The sequence below is a fragment of the Bufo bufo genome, chromosome 3, assembly GCF_905171765.1.
Source record: "Bufo bufo chromosome 3, aBufBuf1.1, whole genome shotgun sequence".
In the NCBI taxonomy this organism is placed as follows: domain Eukaryota; kingdom Metazoa; phylum Chordata; class Amphibia; order Anura; family Bufonidae; genus Bufo; species Bufo bufo.
In genome coordinates this window covers 330,427,094-330,443,615 of record NC_053391.1, presented here as the reverse complement: position 1 = coordinate 330,443,615, position 16,522 = coordinate 330,427,094, and the positions used below count along the sequence as shown (strand labels likewise).

The 16,522-nt window shown below is 44.3% G+C and overlaps 1 protein-coding gene across 1 annotated transcript in view; it reads right to left on the bottom strand.

Annotated features, from left to right (window-relative positions):
- Positions 1-2,083: 2,083 nt before the first annotated feature.
- The window catches only part of SH3D21 (SH3 domain containing 21), a 116,988-nt gene continuing 102,549 nt past the window's right edge, over positions 2,084-16,522 (bottom strand). The window contains exons 19-20 of the mRNA XM_040424414.1: positions 10,435-10,498; positions 2,084-3,556 (exon numbers count right to left, since the gene is read on the bottom strand). Coding sequence (XP_040280348.1) covers positions 3,518-3,556; positions 10,435-10,498 — 103 coding nt within the window. The 3' untranslated portion in view covers positions 2,084-3,517. The remainder of the gene's footprint in view (positions 3,557-10,434; positions 10,499-16,522) is intronic.

Sequence of the window (16,522 nt, the reverse complement as noted above, 5' to 3'; positions counted from 1 at the left end):
ATAGTGTCCCGATCCATAAAAGTACAACATCAGCTGTATCACCACCCAAACTGGCCCAAAAGAATCAGAGTCACTCTTATGGTCAATAGATGTGCCCAATTTCATTTCCCTAAGGTAATAATCCGCCACCAGATGAAAGTTGTTCTTCTCCACGTATATATGTCCCGACACTCGAACCCCCCTACTGTGGGTACAAAAAATAAATATCATTAATTTCACCGATTACTCATCACAGAAGCACAACTCAAATAATATATGTCCATAACAATAACCAAAATACTATATAACATCTGTTAAAAACATTAAAAACAGTGATACTTACTCAAGGCGACGATCCGGAACAGAGGAGCAAGAGCCAAAACTGAACCCCAAGATTACAAAAAAAAGTACAAAGCTATTGCCCTCATTTAATCCATATGGTGAAACAGTGTTCAAGAGAAAAATCTATTTAGTTTCCTTCTGGGCAAGGAGTCTCTTCTTAAGGAAATCGTTAAAACATGGCCGTCCGGTGGACCCTGAGGACTGGATTTGAGGAACACTGATGTAAAAGGAAACCAAAACACCAATGTGGACAGAATCTGAAAACTTTGGGAGGCAGATTTACTAATCCCATGGATTGAAGCTCTTTAGACAGGCACCACATTTACCGCGGACGCAAGGGCATAGCTACTGTATAAGGGGAGAAGGAGAAGCAGCTGCTTTAGGGACGGAGCTCAGAAGGGACCCACCCAGGATGAGGACTGAAAGATTTTATTGTCAGGGCCCCCTCAACAGTATTATAAAATGACATATACAGAGACACTGTAAGAAATAGAGGAGCTACCGGGCCTGGTCTGAGAGAGCGATTTTGACTAGCCACAGGAGTGGAGGTTGCACGGGAAGAGGGAATTGCAAAGAAGTTTCTTGGGAAGGGGGGCATTAAAAAATTAGCTGTGGAGCCCAGTCATTTCTAGTTGCGCCACTGACTGGATGATAAATTTTGTGCGTGACCAGACACTTTTCTTTAACTTTATAATAATTATTTGTTCGCTTAGTTTGAGACATCATTTATGACACAATTGTGGTGCAATTTTGGCGCTAAATGGTGCTAATGTTAGGCCACCCCACCTTTTCAGAAAATCCACACCCCTTTCCCGCCAGTCATACCCCATTGTCAGACTAGGAACAGATATTTTTTCTAAACCTAGATGTGCCAAAATGTGCCAAATTTGTAGCTATTTACGCCAGTATCTAGGTGCACTCACATTAGTAGTGGGCTACTGTTTTCTACCCACTTTTTGCATGTGTACATTTTTTACCTATTTTGTTTTGTTTTTCTTCCAGTTTTAAAGGCAGTAAACAAACACATTCTTGAATACCCATGATTATAGGTCCACTTTAGGAGCAGCCAAGGATCCAAGCTACTCTTACGCCACCCATGGCTGTCCTCTCTTTTTGCACACTCCCTCCTTGTTCTGTCTATTCTGCTATCTCTGACTTGCCTGTACCATGTTACAACAGCCAGCAAGAAGCTTGGCTGTTGTAATTTACTGCAGCACAGTCAGGAGAGACAGGGGGTGTGCAGTCTGTATCATGTCCTGCCAGTGAATAAGGACTGATGCCTCCATGCATATAGTATACCACTGGTGCTTATAATATGGTGAGGAGACAAGCATGGGCTTTGGGAGAGAAAAGAAATGTCAGCCGGGGCACACTGCACAGGGAAAGTTTTACAAGCCCAGAGCTGCCAGCATGCTTTACAGGGGGTGGTGGACAGGGCCTCTATTATGAGCAGAGATAGAAGCTACTTTCTTCTCTGATGCTGTTACAACATAGATGGGGAACACTACAGGATCTTTCCGTTTCGGATGGCCAATCCAATTAGCTATAATGGAATCCATTGGTTTCTGTTCGGGTTTCTACTTTTCTGGTGGAGAAACATGCCACGGAGGTCTCGAACAGAGCCTCTAATGCAGATGTGAAGAAGCCCTACCTGGTTTTATAGGTGATATATTCACTTTAAGGAGTATATGGAAATTCTCCATGTATGCTCAATAAATATATACCCATTAATGCATCCACATTAAACTACTGTGTGAATAAATACATCTCAATATTTATTGACAATATTGCACATTTTACAGTAGAAATCCATTCCAAAAACATGATATACTGTATAAACTTTTCAGGGCTTATGTATGAAATTTGTCTCTTACCCATAGCAACCCATCAGAGTTTTTATTTTACATTAGAAAAAGAGACATAACTGGTTTCTATGGGTAACACGGTCATTTTTCTTATTAAAACCATTACACAGTATAACATGTCTCATACAATACAACTGCAGATTTTAATGGGGTACAGTGATATGGTTTCCTTGAAAACACAGTTTACTTTGCTATAGGTTCTTATTTCTCCTAAAACATTTTTTTGCATGTAATTTTTGCTTCAGTAGAACCTTGATGGATCCAAGTGTTGTGGCCGTAATACAGGTGCTAACACGGTCCATATTGTGCCCTTTGTGAAACAGGCTAAAAGGAAATTTCTATTAATGTTCACCTTTTACTTTGCTAGGTGCCATGCAATGACCTATGATTTTACTAATACCAATATCCAGAGATTTTGATCCCTGGAAGTCTCCAAAAACATTGCTTCTTAGGCAATGTTCACAAGGCAAAAAACTGAGCTGAAAAATCAGTGGCAGATCAGAATATCTAATACTCTTCGATGTACCTCCTACTCAATGTGTTTTACCCCTTTCCCACTGGTTTCAATGGGTAAACCAGCCTCAAAAATTATTGAAATCACCTGCTTACAAAAAATGGGCCTACATGCACTAGGTTACATTTTTCCATTGAAATCAATTAGAAGCTGTTGCTAGCCTTTTGGACACAATTGCCATTTTACCTGGTGGAATATGCTGTATTGTTGGCCTTAGTTTGTACTAGTTTTTATACAAGACCCATGGCACACATTTATCAATGCATTTGCATCTTTTTATGGCATACTATACTCCAAAATGGTGTCTTATCTGCTGTGGGACAATTTTTTAACTATTTGTGCCAAGGGAGAGAGTCTATCTTCTCGATACAGTTTAGTCTGGGATACAGAGAAAATCCTTTGGAACATGGATCTATAGACTCTAGGCTTTCGTCAGACACCATTAGTAAAGTTAGTGCTGTTTATGCTTATAAGTTCAGTATCCTAATATCTTCACTGAACTTTCCCAAACTTACAAGTCCATGATTTGAACATATGAACATTTATCAATAAATACCAGTTCTGCTGAGGACTGTATTACAGAAGGTATTAGCATTATACAACACAAATTATAGGTATCTCTGTCCAAGACAAAAATATTCTTTGCCTATAAAATAAAATCAATGGCAGGCATATTTTTTCTCAGAATATGTCAAACAGTGTCCATCCCCAGTGAAGCCTCCAGGAAGACTTGTGATGCCATCTTTCCATGGTTATTAACTGGTGTTTGCTGCTTCCTGTATGTGCTCATGGGACCAGCCCAAGTTTTCAGTGGTATTTAGGATAAAGATAGCTTCTTGAGATGATCAATTTCCATCTATAAAATATACAAAATATTTCAGATTTTCTTTTAAAGATTATACTGTATTCAGTAGTGCATGTCCTATTATTGTCCGCAAATCACGGTCCGAGGCCCCATTCAAGTCAATGCCCGCAAAAAATACGGAACGTATCTGTATGTCATCTGTATTTCCTCCGTATTTCGCGGATCCATACTGTAGAAATGCTATGCCTAGCCCATATTGCTCATGTGTTTGATGATTAATAAGTGACTGTTTCTCTATACGATCCGCAAAAAACTGATCAAATACGAAAACCATACGGATAGGTTTTGTGCAATAATGGAACGGAAGAGGACTTAAATCAGAGGAAAAAGAAAAACCTCAGATACTGAACAACAGATCCGTGAAAAACGGACCGCAAAACAACAACGGTCGCGTGCATGAGCCCTTAGGCTTATAAAATAGGTAAACAATATTTTTACACTTACATTTTAGCTATTTTTCTTTCAATGACATATTACCCTAAAACAGACTGCTCATCATTGTCTACTGACTTCTGACTATTACTTTTTTATGCTATTCTATTGAATGTTGTGTATGGAGAACAGAGAAGACAGAAGCGCTAAAAACACTCCTAGCTTCTCTCAGCTGACTTATAGTAAACCAAAAAGTCTGTGTATATAAATACTGTATATGTATTGTGACACAGTGAGAGGTTTTGTCTGGGAAAACAGGTATTTTCCTCCCAGCATGTACTGCTGGGCTGATTTACAGTCAGGTGAGGTCAAATACCAGACCGGATTTGAAGTGTCGGTCTGGGTTTTGGCAGCACCTGGCTGTCCTTAAATAGGCAGCTGGGCTCAGAAGTAGGGTGGCCAGACGTCCGGTTTTAGGCCGGACTGTCCAGTTTTTAGGCTCCCTGTCCACCGTCCGGCACAGTGCCTGGACGGCCACAGGGATGTCCTCCTTTTAAGTAGCTCACGCTCAGACAGCAGCATTGCGCTGTCTGAGCATGAGCTGCAGCAACTGACCGAGGCTTCTCTCACCCCCAATAAGTCACTAGAGCCGCAGCAATGGCTCCCTGTGGCTGACTGAGGAGGAGAAAAGCACCCCGGCTGCCCCCGCTCACCTTCCATTCTCAAAGTTCTTCCCTCTCCTCCCCCGTGTTTTTCCGACGGTGATGGCGTGGCGTGGCTTCACTAATGTGGGAGCGTGGCTTCACATGGTTTGGAGGTGTGGTTTGGGTTGTTTTGGGCATTGTGGGCTTGGTTTGGAGCGTGGCCGGTGAGGTCCGGTTTTCTAGGGTGAAGCCAGTGGCCACCCTACTCATAAGCCAGGTCTCTGTGTTGGGATCTGGGAGCCTTGTGTCTGGATGAAGGCTTGTTACCTGTTTGGCATGAAAACAGGTTGGTGCTGCTATGGTCAAGGACACTTTGAGGCAGAATTGCCGCATGGTTAGAATTACAGTACCACCAACACCGCAAGGTGACTTTTTGCTTGATTATGACTACTTGTTTTGTCACTTGGCTAAAGTGTGAATAAAACACTACGGGGCAGTGAAACCCCGTAAATCTTCATCCCAGACCCGGCGACTTGTACCAACCAAACCCACCCAGGGTGTACCCTCTATGACCTGGCTTCGATAGTCTGCTGGTGGTGTCAGGAGCCGGGCCATGTAAGAGCTGACTGTCCCCATCAGGTGGAACCCATGGAGACTAACTATGGCTACCGTCAGTCGCTATATGCCAGAAAACTGTGTGCAGCAGGTATCCCAAAAACTCTAAACCACCTGTACCAGGTGGAGGTAAGTAGACACTCCAGCGGAGGCTCTGCTGGACTCAGGGAGTCTGGTGTCCCTAGTAAGGGCTCCCCTGGTACAGACAGCGGAGAATACTGGCCAGAAAGTCGGGGTCATGTGCATCCATGGAGAATCAAAAGACTATCCCACCGCCCTGGTGTCTCTAACCACACCAAGTGTGATGTTGGGAGACGTGGAGGACTTGCCGCCGGGTCCTGAATTGGCAGACCTCAATGTCTCCGTGGATAATTTTGGTACTGCCCAACGTCGGGACCGAACCCTATCCCGCGTCTGGGAAAATGTGTTAATAGTAGATGGTGAACCACAACTACCTGGGGCAGAGTCAGTGTTTCCCCGTTTTGTGGTTCATCAGGATATGTTATATCGGGTAAACCAACTACGGGGTGAGCCTATTGAACAATTGGTGGTCCCCAAGGCTTATCGCAAGCTTGTGTTAGATCTAGCCCACCAACACGTTCTCGGGGGTCACCTGGGGCTGCAGAAAACTCAGGATCGTATTCTACAGCGGTTTTACTTGCCCAGCATATTCAAAGAACTGGAAGAGTTTTGTAAGTCTTGCCCGACCTGCCAGATAACTAGCCCCCAGCCACATTTCCGTAGTCCCCTAGCACCTCTCCCGATTATCAAAGTACCGTTTGACCGAATAGCTATGGACCTCATAGGCCCAGTACCGAAGTCCGCCAGAGGGCATCAACACATCTTAGTCATTCTAGACTACGCCACTCGGTACCCGGAAGCGGTGCCACTGCGACATACCTCGGTCAAACGCATAGCTAAGGAATTAATTGAGATGTTTTCCTGAGTAGGACTACCTAAAGAGGTTCTGACCGACCGAGGAACCCCTTTTATGTCCAAGATGATGAGGGAACTCTGTAACTTGCAGCACATAAAACAGCTATGGACGTCCGTTTAGCATCCGCAAACGGACGGTCTGGTAGAAAGGTTTAACCAAACATTAAAAAATATGTTATGGGTGGTGGCTAAAGATGGGAAGGACTGGGACCTCCTTCTGCCCTATCTCATGTTCGCAGTGCGAGAGGTACCCCAGACCTCTACTGGGTTCTCCCCCTTCGAACCGCTATATGGCAGACACCCTCGCGGTCTCTTGGACGTGGCCAAAGAGGTGTGGGAACAACAACCCACTCCACATAAAAGTGTCATTGAGTACGTTACCCAGATGCAAGATCGGATAGAGACATTGTTGCCTCTTGTTAGGGAGCATATGGAGGCAGCTCAGCGAGCCCAGAGTCGGATATATAATCGGCAGGCTCGGGTCCGGATCTTTAACCCGGGTGATCGGGTTTTGGTTCTGGTGCCGACCATGGACAGTAAGTTCCTGGCTAGTGGCAGGGGCCATATGAGGTACTCGAGAAATTTGGAGTTGTAAACTACAAGGTACACCAGCCAGGGCAGCGAAAGCCGGAGCAGGTTTACCATGTGAATTTACTCAAACCGTGGAAAGATGCGGAAACCTGTACAGAAGACAGCCCGCGGCCAGGTTTTCTAGGAGAAGAGGTACCGGCCCCTCTGTCTGATGCAAGAGAGGCGGCTGCCACAGTAAAAATTGCTGACAGCCTCTCCTCTAAACAGACTCAGGAGGCCAGGGAGTTCGTTAGTCGGAACACGGATGTGTTCTCAGACCTCCCTGGATGCAGTTTCATAATCAATAATCCAGCATGACATTGTCACTGAGCCTCATGCAAAAGCCAGATTAAAACCATACCGGGTACCCGAGGCTCTTCGACAAGCCATATCGGAGGAGGTGCAGCTAATGTTGCAGCTAGACGTCATTGAGGAGTCAAAAAGTGAGTGGGCCAGTCCTATAGTATTGATACCCAAGCCGGACGGGACTTTGCCGCTTTGTAACGACTTTCGAAAACTTAACTAGGTTTCTAAATTTGATGCGTATCCCATGACCCGGGTGGATGAGCTCATCAAGAGGTTAGGACAAGCCCAGTATTTTTCTGTTTTGGATCTCACGAAAGGGTACTTGCATGTGCCCTTAACAGAGGCTGCCAAAGAGAAAACTGCCTTCATCACTCCTGAGGGGCTGTATCAATATAAGGTCTTACACTTTGGTCTGCATGGCGCCCCCACCACTTTTCAGCGACTAATGGACATCGTGCTTCATCCACATCGTCGGTACGCTTCGGCTTACCTGGACGATATTGTCATCCACAGTACCGACTGGGAAAGTCACCTACCCAAATTGCAAGCTGTAGTGGACTCCCTTCGGAAAGGTGGTCTAACCGCTAACCCAAAAAAATGGGTACCTGGGGTATGTCATTGGGCACGAGGTACCTGGGGTATGTCATTGGGCACGGAGCCATCAAACTCCAAGTGAACAAAATAGAGGCGATACGGAATTGGCCGCTACCTGTCACCACTAGGCAAATAAAGTCATTCCCGGGAATGGTGGGATATTACATGAGGTTTGTTCCCTACTTTGCTACAGTGGCCGCGCCATTGACAGGACTCTTAAAGGGACATAAGTCAATGATGGTTCGCTGGGAGGATCGGGCAGAAGAGGCTTTCTTTGCTTTGAAATCGGCTCTGTGCGGGTCCCTGGGTTTGGTGACGCCCGACTTCAAAAGGGAGTTTATAGTACAGACCGATGCCTCTGAAGTAGGCCTCAGTGCTGTACTATCTTAGGAAGTCAACGGGGAGGAGCATCCCATTGTCTTCCTCAGCCGTAAGCTCACCCCAGCAGAGACCCAGTATAGTATAGTGGAGATAGAGTGCCTGGCTATCAAGTGGGCACTAGAATTTCTCTGCTATTATTTATTGGGGAGAAAATTCCGCCTGGAGACCGACCACTCCCGTCTCAAGTGGATGAGCCAGGCCAAGGACAGAAATTGTTGGGTCACCCGATGGTTTCTCTCCCTGCAAAACCTATGTTTTCGGTGGAACACAGGGCAGGCTGGTTACAGGGAAATGCGCATGCCCTGTACCGGGTACACTGTCAGGCGTGTGTTCACCCCCTCAGGGTTGAACAAAGGGGGGGGGGGGGGGGGGGTATGTGACACAGTGAGAGGTTTTGTCTGTGAAAGTAGGTATTTTCCTCCCAGCATGTGTTGCTGGGCTGATTTACAGCCAGGTGAGGTCAAATACCGGACCTGATATTAAGTGCTGGTCGGGTTTTGGCAGCACCTGCCTGTCCTTTAATAGGCAGCTGGGCTCAGAAGCCAGGTCTCTGTGTTTGAATCTGGAAGCCTTGTGGCTGGATGAAGGCTTGCTACCTGTTTCGCGTGAAAACAGGTTGGTGCTGCTATGGTCAAGGACTCTTTGAGGCAGAATTGCCGCATGGTGTGAATTACCACCAACACCGCAAGGTGACTTCTTGTTTGATTATGACTGCTTGTTTTGTCACTTGCCTAAAGTGTGAATAAAACACTGAACTGTTTGATCCAAAGAACTTGTTGATGCCTCTATACTGCGTCCGCTAATCCTGTCTACCAGAGCAAAACCCCACTATATATATATATATATATATATATATATATAGTATATTTTCAGGCTCTATACTATGGGGTGAATATAGCAATGTTATAGTAACTCCATTTACTAACAATAGCTCCACATTCAGAATGCTCCATATAAGCAGCCTATATGTGTGCTTGTGTAAATGAGACCTTAATGTAAAGAAACATGTAAGCGATAATAAAACTCAGAGCAAGTCATCATGGCATGCGGTTGGGTGGTTTCATGGTTTCAGTGCTGTGTGATACACTGAGAGCACAAAAGATTAAGGACATCTGTTCTTTGCCTGAAATAGTCTGGCAGATGATTCCCATGATCCGCAACGCATTTCACCTCTTAAATCCCCTTGAGTCACTGAACATGAAGGGAAAAAGACAGGTGAATACGCCGTGGACACTGGCATCATTAGTTAAAATATTTTTTTTTTTTACATTTTTCTATTTTAAGAATGGTAGAAGTCAACTGATATCTTTGATTTCAGTGGTGAGAGAGACTGTGTATGCACATATTCAGATGACTACCTTTGAAAAAAGGTGTAGAAATATATTGGAGTTTGAGGTGTCAAATAAAAAACACAACATTGATGTTTGGTTACTGGTGGTAACACTGCATACCTAGAGAGACCAAATTTCCAACGCATGCCAGACAATGGGCTAAAGGTTACTTAGGGCTCATACAAACAACTGCATTAAAATGGTTTCCTGGGATTCATATATTACTTTTCCTCAGGAATGGGATAGGTCTTTGAAATCTTATGGAGGGGGGGGGGGGGTCCGACTCCTGGCCATCCTGCTGATCAGATGTCTGAAGTGGCCGCGGTGCTCTCAGGCCTCTTCCTAGGCCAGTGACATCACGATCTTCGGTCACATGATCTATGTGCAGCTTAGTCCCATTCAAGGGGATAGTCCTCAGCTGCAAGACGAAGCACAGCCACTATACAATTTATGGCACTGTGCTTGGTTAGCTGTGAGGAGGCTACAGCCTGTTGAAACAGCTGACCGGAAGTGATGCTGGGAGTCGTACCCCTCCTGATGAAATTCCAGAAAACCCATTCAAGGATTTAGCCTTTTATGGCCCATAGAGCATCTCCATGTGTCTTCATGTGGAGATGCATTATTAATATTTACCGATATTTCTTGCTGTATATACCACCAACATATTCCACAGAACTTTACAGACATTATCATCACTCATTGTCCTCAGTGGCGCTCACAATCTTGATTCCCTATCATTATGTCTTTCGTTTGTGGGAGTAAATCAGAGAACTTGGAAGAAACCCATAGAAACACAGAGAGAACATACAAATTCCATTCAGATATTGCCGTCAGTCGATTTAAGCCCAGGACCCAGTGCTACAAGGTACCAGTGCTAACCACTGAGCCACCTTAATGCACCATTGCATGCAATATTACAGAGATATTCTCCTCCAGAATAATTGCTATTAGGTGGAATAAAGTACCTCATGCAAGTACCACACTGTAGCATATGGTGTGCCTATGTATCTGGGATAAGGAACCTTAAGCACTCCATGTGTCACCATACAGGATCGGATTTGACTGTGTGCCATATAACTTGTCAGCAATCACTATGTCTCATCTTTGATTTATCCCTTACCTCCAGTGCTAAGCGTTTCACTCTCTCTTGACTGATTTCTGATCTAATTTCTTGTATATCTGTCCTGCAGAAATAAAAATATATATCATATTGCATAATTGTGTATATAAGGATACAACGATACTAAGACTACCTATACATGTCTACTCTTAAGGACTCATGCACATGGCTGTAGCCATTTTTCCAACCCACAAATTTCAGATCTGCAAAACACAGATATCGACCTCGTGCCTTCCGAATTTTGCAGAACGGAACTTCTGGCCATAATAGAACTGTCCTATCCTTTTTCCGTAATGTGGACAAGAATAGGACATGTTCTAATTTTTTGCGGGTGTAATCAATAGACACTGTATGCTGTCCCCATCTTTTGCGACCCCATTGAAGTGAATGGGTCCACATCTGAACCTCAAGAATGGGTATCGGATGCGGACCAAAAAATCAAGGTTGTGTGCATGAGCCTTAATACTAAAAAGTGGCAACAAGTAGTAAAACCATGTGAGCTTTTTCTGCACAGTTCTTCCCTGCTTGATGTACTACTGCTAAACCCTCAATGATTTACTGACACTCTACTGAGGCTCTGCCCACATACTGTCATTAACTGCAAAGATTCATTTCACAAGTGTATTTCAGCTCCTTACGTTATGGATAGCTGTGGCCATCCACTCTTTCAGCCTACAGCTGTCTCCGAACTATGAGCATGTGTTCTGTATAGAGAAAGGGGAATAAGCCATTGCCAGAAACCTCTGGTTACAGGTGAAACTTGAAAAATTAGAATATCGTGCAAAAGTCCATTTATTTCAGTAATGCAACTTAAAAGGAATTGCATTAATGCAACTTAAAATTAGTTTTGTGAAAAGGTTCAATATTCTAGGCTCAAAGTGTCACACTCTAGTCCGTTAATTAATCCATACCCCCTGAGCAAAGGGTACCTCAAAATTGTGACTTTGGGGTTTCATAAACTGTAAGCCATAATCATCCAAATTATAACAAATAAAGGCTTGAAATATCTCTCTTTGCATGTAATGAGTCTATCTCATATATTAGTTTTACCTTTTAAGTTGCATTACTGAAATACATGAACTTTGTATGATATTCAAATTTTTCGAGTTTCACCTGTACAACCTCAGAACAAAAGCATCAGGCATTTGAAATCCAACATGCCCCATCCTTCTCTCCCTCAACATTTGGCACTGGGTAGAGTCAGGTGGCTTCCATACACATTAGATGGTTGGACATTCTGCCAAGATGAGAGGGTTTGGATGACATTATTCTAAAGTGTATGGCCAGTTTTGGCCCTGAAAGTGCATACTGGAAAAAATATTGGTCAGTGGTACTGTTCACACAGCTGCCTTTTAAATTTGCAGCATTCATTTCCATTTCTTAAAGAAAGTACTTGTCTCATTGAACACGCTTCTCAATCTTGGAACTAGGAATAAAGCAGATTGATACAGATGAAAATGTTGGAACTTGAAAAGAAAATTCTTTAGAAAATAAGGAATTAGCTCTGAAGCCCCCAAAATTGTATCTCAGAATAAGAAAAAAATCTAAAGAAATCTGATCACTAATGCTAGCCCATTACTACCAATTATTTTTTTGTAGGTCTAATAGTGTAATAGCATTTGTAATATTTGATACTATGGGATGTATAAATTGTAACATAAAAAATAGGATATTTATAAATGGCGGAAGGAGAATGCTAAATAGTGATGATCCAGCATGCTCGGCCGAACATCTGTTCGGCTCGAGCATCTCGATGCTCGGCATATGGCGGTAACCCGGCCGAGTACAGCATGTGCTGGAGCGCAATACTCGAGTCTCCTCCCCACACGTTTCTTGGCTGCTACGCAGCCAATAAACGTGCAGGTAGGTGCTGTCACACACTGTAATGCCGTAGCCATGTTGGTTACTGGCATTACAGTGATTGGCTGGCCGGAACGCGTCATCGGGTGCTATAAAGCACCCGATGACACGTGTTCGGCTCAGTCTTAGTCAGGGAGAGCTGAACATAGGAAGGAAAAGACAGTGTAGGGACTGTTATTGGAAGATTTTTATTAAAAAACTTTTCAGAGACACAAAAGTCCTTCTAAGGAGTATTATGTGTGACAGCAGCAATATACAGTATGTTTGTAGCGCAACCTGCGCTAAATTGCTCAGTCTTAGGGAGAGCTGTGCATAGGAAGGGACAGAGTGTAGGGAGTGTTATTGGAAGATTTTTATTAGAAAAACTTTTCAGAGACCCAAAAGTCCTTTTAAAAACTATTGTGTGTGACAGCAGAAATATATATTTTTTTAGCGCATCCTACGCTAAATAGCGTCTAATAGGCCGCTACGGACAGTTAAATTATCAGCGCCACATCTCCTGTGTAAAGTGTGTGCATCCCTAAAATATCAGTGACATCCAGTGTACTTTTTCCGTAGACGGTGTCCACTGCGTACAGTTAAATTATCCGCACCACATCTCCTGTGTAAAGTGTGCACATCCCTAAAATATCAGTGACATCCAGTGTACTTTTTCCGTAGACGGTATCCGCTGTGTACAGTTAAATTATCCGCGCCACATCTCCTGTGTAAAGTGTGCGCATCCCTAAAATATCAGTGACATCTAGTGTACTTTTTCCGTAGACTGTGTCTGCTGCGGACAGTTAAATCATCCGCGCCACATCTCCTGTGTAAAGTGTGCGCATCCGTAAAATATCAGTGACATCCAGTGTACTTTTTCCGTGGACGGTGTCCGCTGCGGACAGTTCAATTATCCATGCCACATCTCCTGTGTAAAGTGTGCGCATCCAAAAAATATCTGTGACATCCAGTGTACTTTTTTTAATAGACGGTGTCCTCTGCGGACAGTGACATTAGCTGCGCCACATCTCCAGTGTAAAGTGTGCGCATCCAAAAAATATACAGTATGTGACATCCAGTGTACTTTTTCAGTAGATGGTGTCCGCTGCGGACAGTGACATTACCAGTGCCACATCTCCAGTGTAAAGTGTGCTCCTAAAAATGTTATCTGTGACATACAGTGTACTTTTTCTGTAGACGCTTTGGACAGTGACATTACCGGTGGTACCTCTCCTATACAGGGAGTGCAGAATTATTAGGCAAATTGTATTTTTGAGGATTAATTTTATTATTGAACAACAACCATGTTCTCAATGAACCCAAAAAACTCATTAATATCAAAGCTGAATATTTTTGGAAGTAGTTTTTAGTTTGTTTTTAGTTTTAGCTATTTTAGGGGGATATCTGTGTGTGCAGGTGACTATTACTGTGCATAATTATTAGGCAACTTAACAAAAAACAAATATATACCCATTTCAATTATTTATTTTTACCAGTGAAACCAATATAACATCTCAACATTCACAAATATACATTTCTGACATTCAAAAACAAAACAAAAACAAATCAGTGACCAATATAGCCACCTTTCTTTGCAAGGACACTCAAAAGCCTGCCATCCATGGATTCTGTCAGTGTTTTGATCTGTTCACCATCAACATTGCGTGCAGCAGCAACCACAGCCTCCCAGACACTGTTCAGAGAGGTGTACTGTTTTCCCTCCTTGTAAATATCACATTTGATGATGGACCACAGGTTCTCAATGGGGTTCAGATCAGGTGAACAAGGAGGCCATGTCATTAGATTTTCTTCTTTTATACCCTTTCTTGCCAGCCACGCTGTGGAGTACTTGGACGTGTGTGATGGAGCATTGTCCTGCATGAAAATCATGTTTTTCTTGAAGGATGCAGACTTCTTCCTGTACCACTGCTTGAAGAAAGTGTCTTCCAGAAACTGGCAGTAGGACTGGAAGTTGAGCTTGACTCCATCCTCAACCCGAAAAGGCCCCACAAGCTCATCTTTGATGATACCAGCCCAAACCAGTACTCCACCTCCACCTTGCTGGCGTCTGAGTCGGACTGGAGCTCTCTGCCCTTTACCAATCCAGCCACGGGCCCATCCATCCGGCCCATCAAGACTCACTCTCATTTCATCAGTCCATAAAACCTTAGAAAAATCAGTCTTGAGATATTTCTTGGCCCAGTCTTGACGTTTCAGCTTGTGTGTCTTGTTCAGTGGTGGTCGTCTTTCAGCCTTTCTTACCTTGGCCATGTCTCTGAGTATTGCACACCTTGTGCTTTTGGGCACTCCAGTGATGTTGCAGCTCTGAAATATGGCCAAACTGGTGGCAAGTGGCATCTTGGCAGCTGCACGCTTGACTTTTCTCAGTTCATGGGCAGTTATTTTGCGCCTTGGTTTTTCCACACGCTTCTTGCGACCCTGTTGACTATTTTGAATGAAACGCTTGATTGTTCGATGATCACGCTTCAGAAGCTTTGCAATTTTAAGAGTGCTGCATCCCTCTGCAAGATATCTCACTATTTTTGACTTTTCTGAGCCTGTCAAGTCCTTCTTTTGACCCATTTTGCCAAAGGAAAGGAAGTTGCCTAATAATTATGCACACCTGATATAGGGTGTTGATGTCATTAGACCACACCCCTTCTCATTACAGAGATGCACATCACCTAATATGCTTAATTGGTAGTAGGCTTTCGAGCCTATACAGCTTGGAGTAAGACAACATGCATAAAGAGGATGATGTGGTCAAAATACTCATTTGCCTAATAATTCTGCACTCCCTGTATAACGTTTCCTCATCCCAAATACCTGCGACATTCCCTGTAATTTTTTATTCGCTGCTGGTGACAGCATTGACATTATCTGGGTGATATCTCCTGTGTGACGTTTCCACATCCCAAATACCTTTTTTAATTTTTTTGCGCATACACTTCCAAATCCTACGCTACTGTACTTGTGACATACTTTCAAGCATATATCACATTTTAAATGAAGAAGGGGAGCAGTAAGGGACGGGGAAGTGGCCGTGATGCTGATGGTGCACGCAGAGGCCGTGGCCCTGGGCGCATTGAAACTGTGCCTGCTGCCAGATCGTCATCCACGATACCTAGCTTCATGTCCCAGTTTGCAGGGCGGTGCAGGACACCACTCTTGAAGTCAGACCAGTGCGACCAGGTGGTCGGATGGATTGCAGCAGATAATGCTTCCAGTCAGTTAAGCACCACCCTGTCTTCCACCAAGTCCAGTCTTGATACTCCTTCCTCCCACTATGGAGAGTCTGGCCAAACAAGTGATCCCACACTCAGATATTCCGAGGACCTCTTTTCCTCGCCATTCCTTGATTTGGCCCTCTTGCCAAGCATGCTTTAAGAGGGACAGATCTTGTGCCCTGATTCCCAAACACTTGAGCATTCAGTCACAAGAAGAGGACGGTGGGGAACGGCAATTACTGTTTAATGAGGTGGATGATGATGAGACACAGTTGCCAATAACTCAACAGCAATTACTGCCTCAAGAGGTTGAGGAAGAGGATGAGACACAGTTGTTGATCACTGAGGTTGTGGTTAGGTCAACAAGTCAGAAAGATAAGCAGAGTGAGGAAGTGGAAGAGGAGGTGGTGGACGATGAAGTGACTGACCCAACCTGGGAAGGTGGAAAGCCGAACGAGTACAGCAGTACAGAGGGGGAGGGATCTGCAGCACCGCAACAGGCTGGAAGAGGCAGTGGGGTTGCAAAATGGAGAAGGCAGGCCACACCAAACAGGCCTGCAACTGTTCGCAGAGCACCCCCTTGCGGAAATCTCGCTTGCCAAGGGGTTGGTGTTCCGCAGTCTGGCGATTTTTTGAAGCTGCACAGCATTGAAATGTCCTTACCCAAGGCATTTGAACGCAAGTGCAAATACCCAGCCACCCACCCACAGGCCATAGCACTAAATGCACAGCTTTCCAAAATACTGGCCCTGGAAATGTTGCCATTTAGGCTTGTGGACACTGAGGCCCTCTGCAGCCTGATGTCGGCGGATGTCCTTCGGTACGCAGTCCCCAGACGCCACTATTTTTTAAGGTGTGCCATGCCCGCCTTACACCAACATGTGTCCCGTAACACCACACGTGCCCTGACTAACGCAGTTACTGGGAAGGTCCACTTAACCACGGACACGTGGACAAGTGCATTCGGCCAGGGACACTACATTTCCCTGACGGCACACTGGGTGAATGTTGTGGAGGCCAGG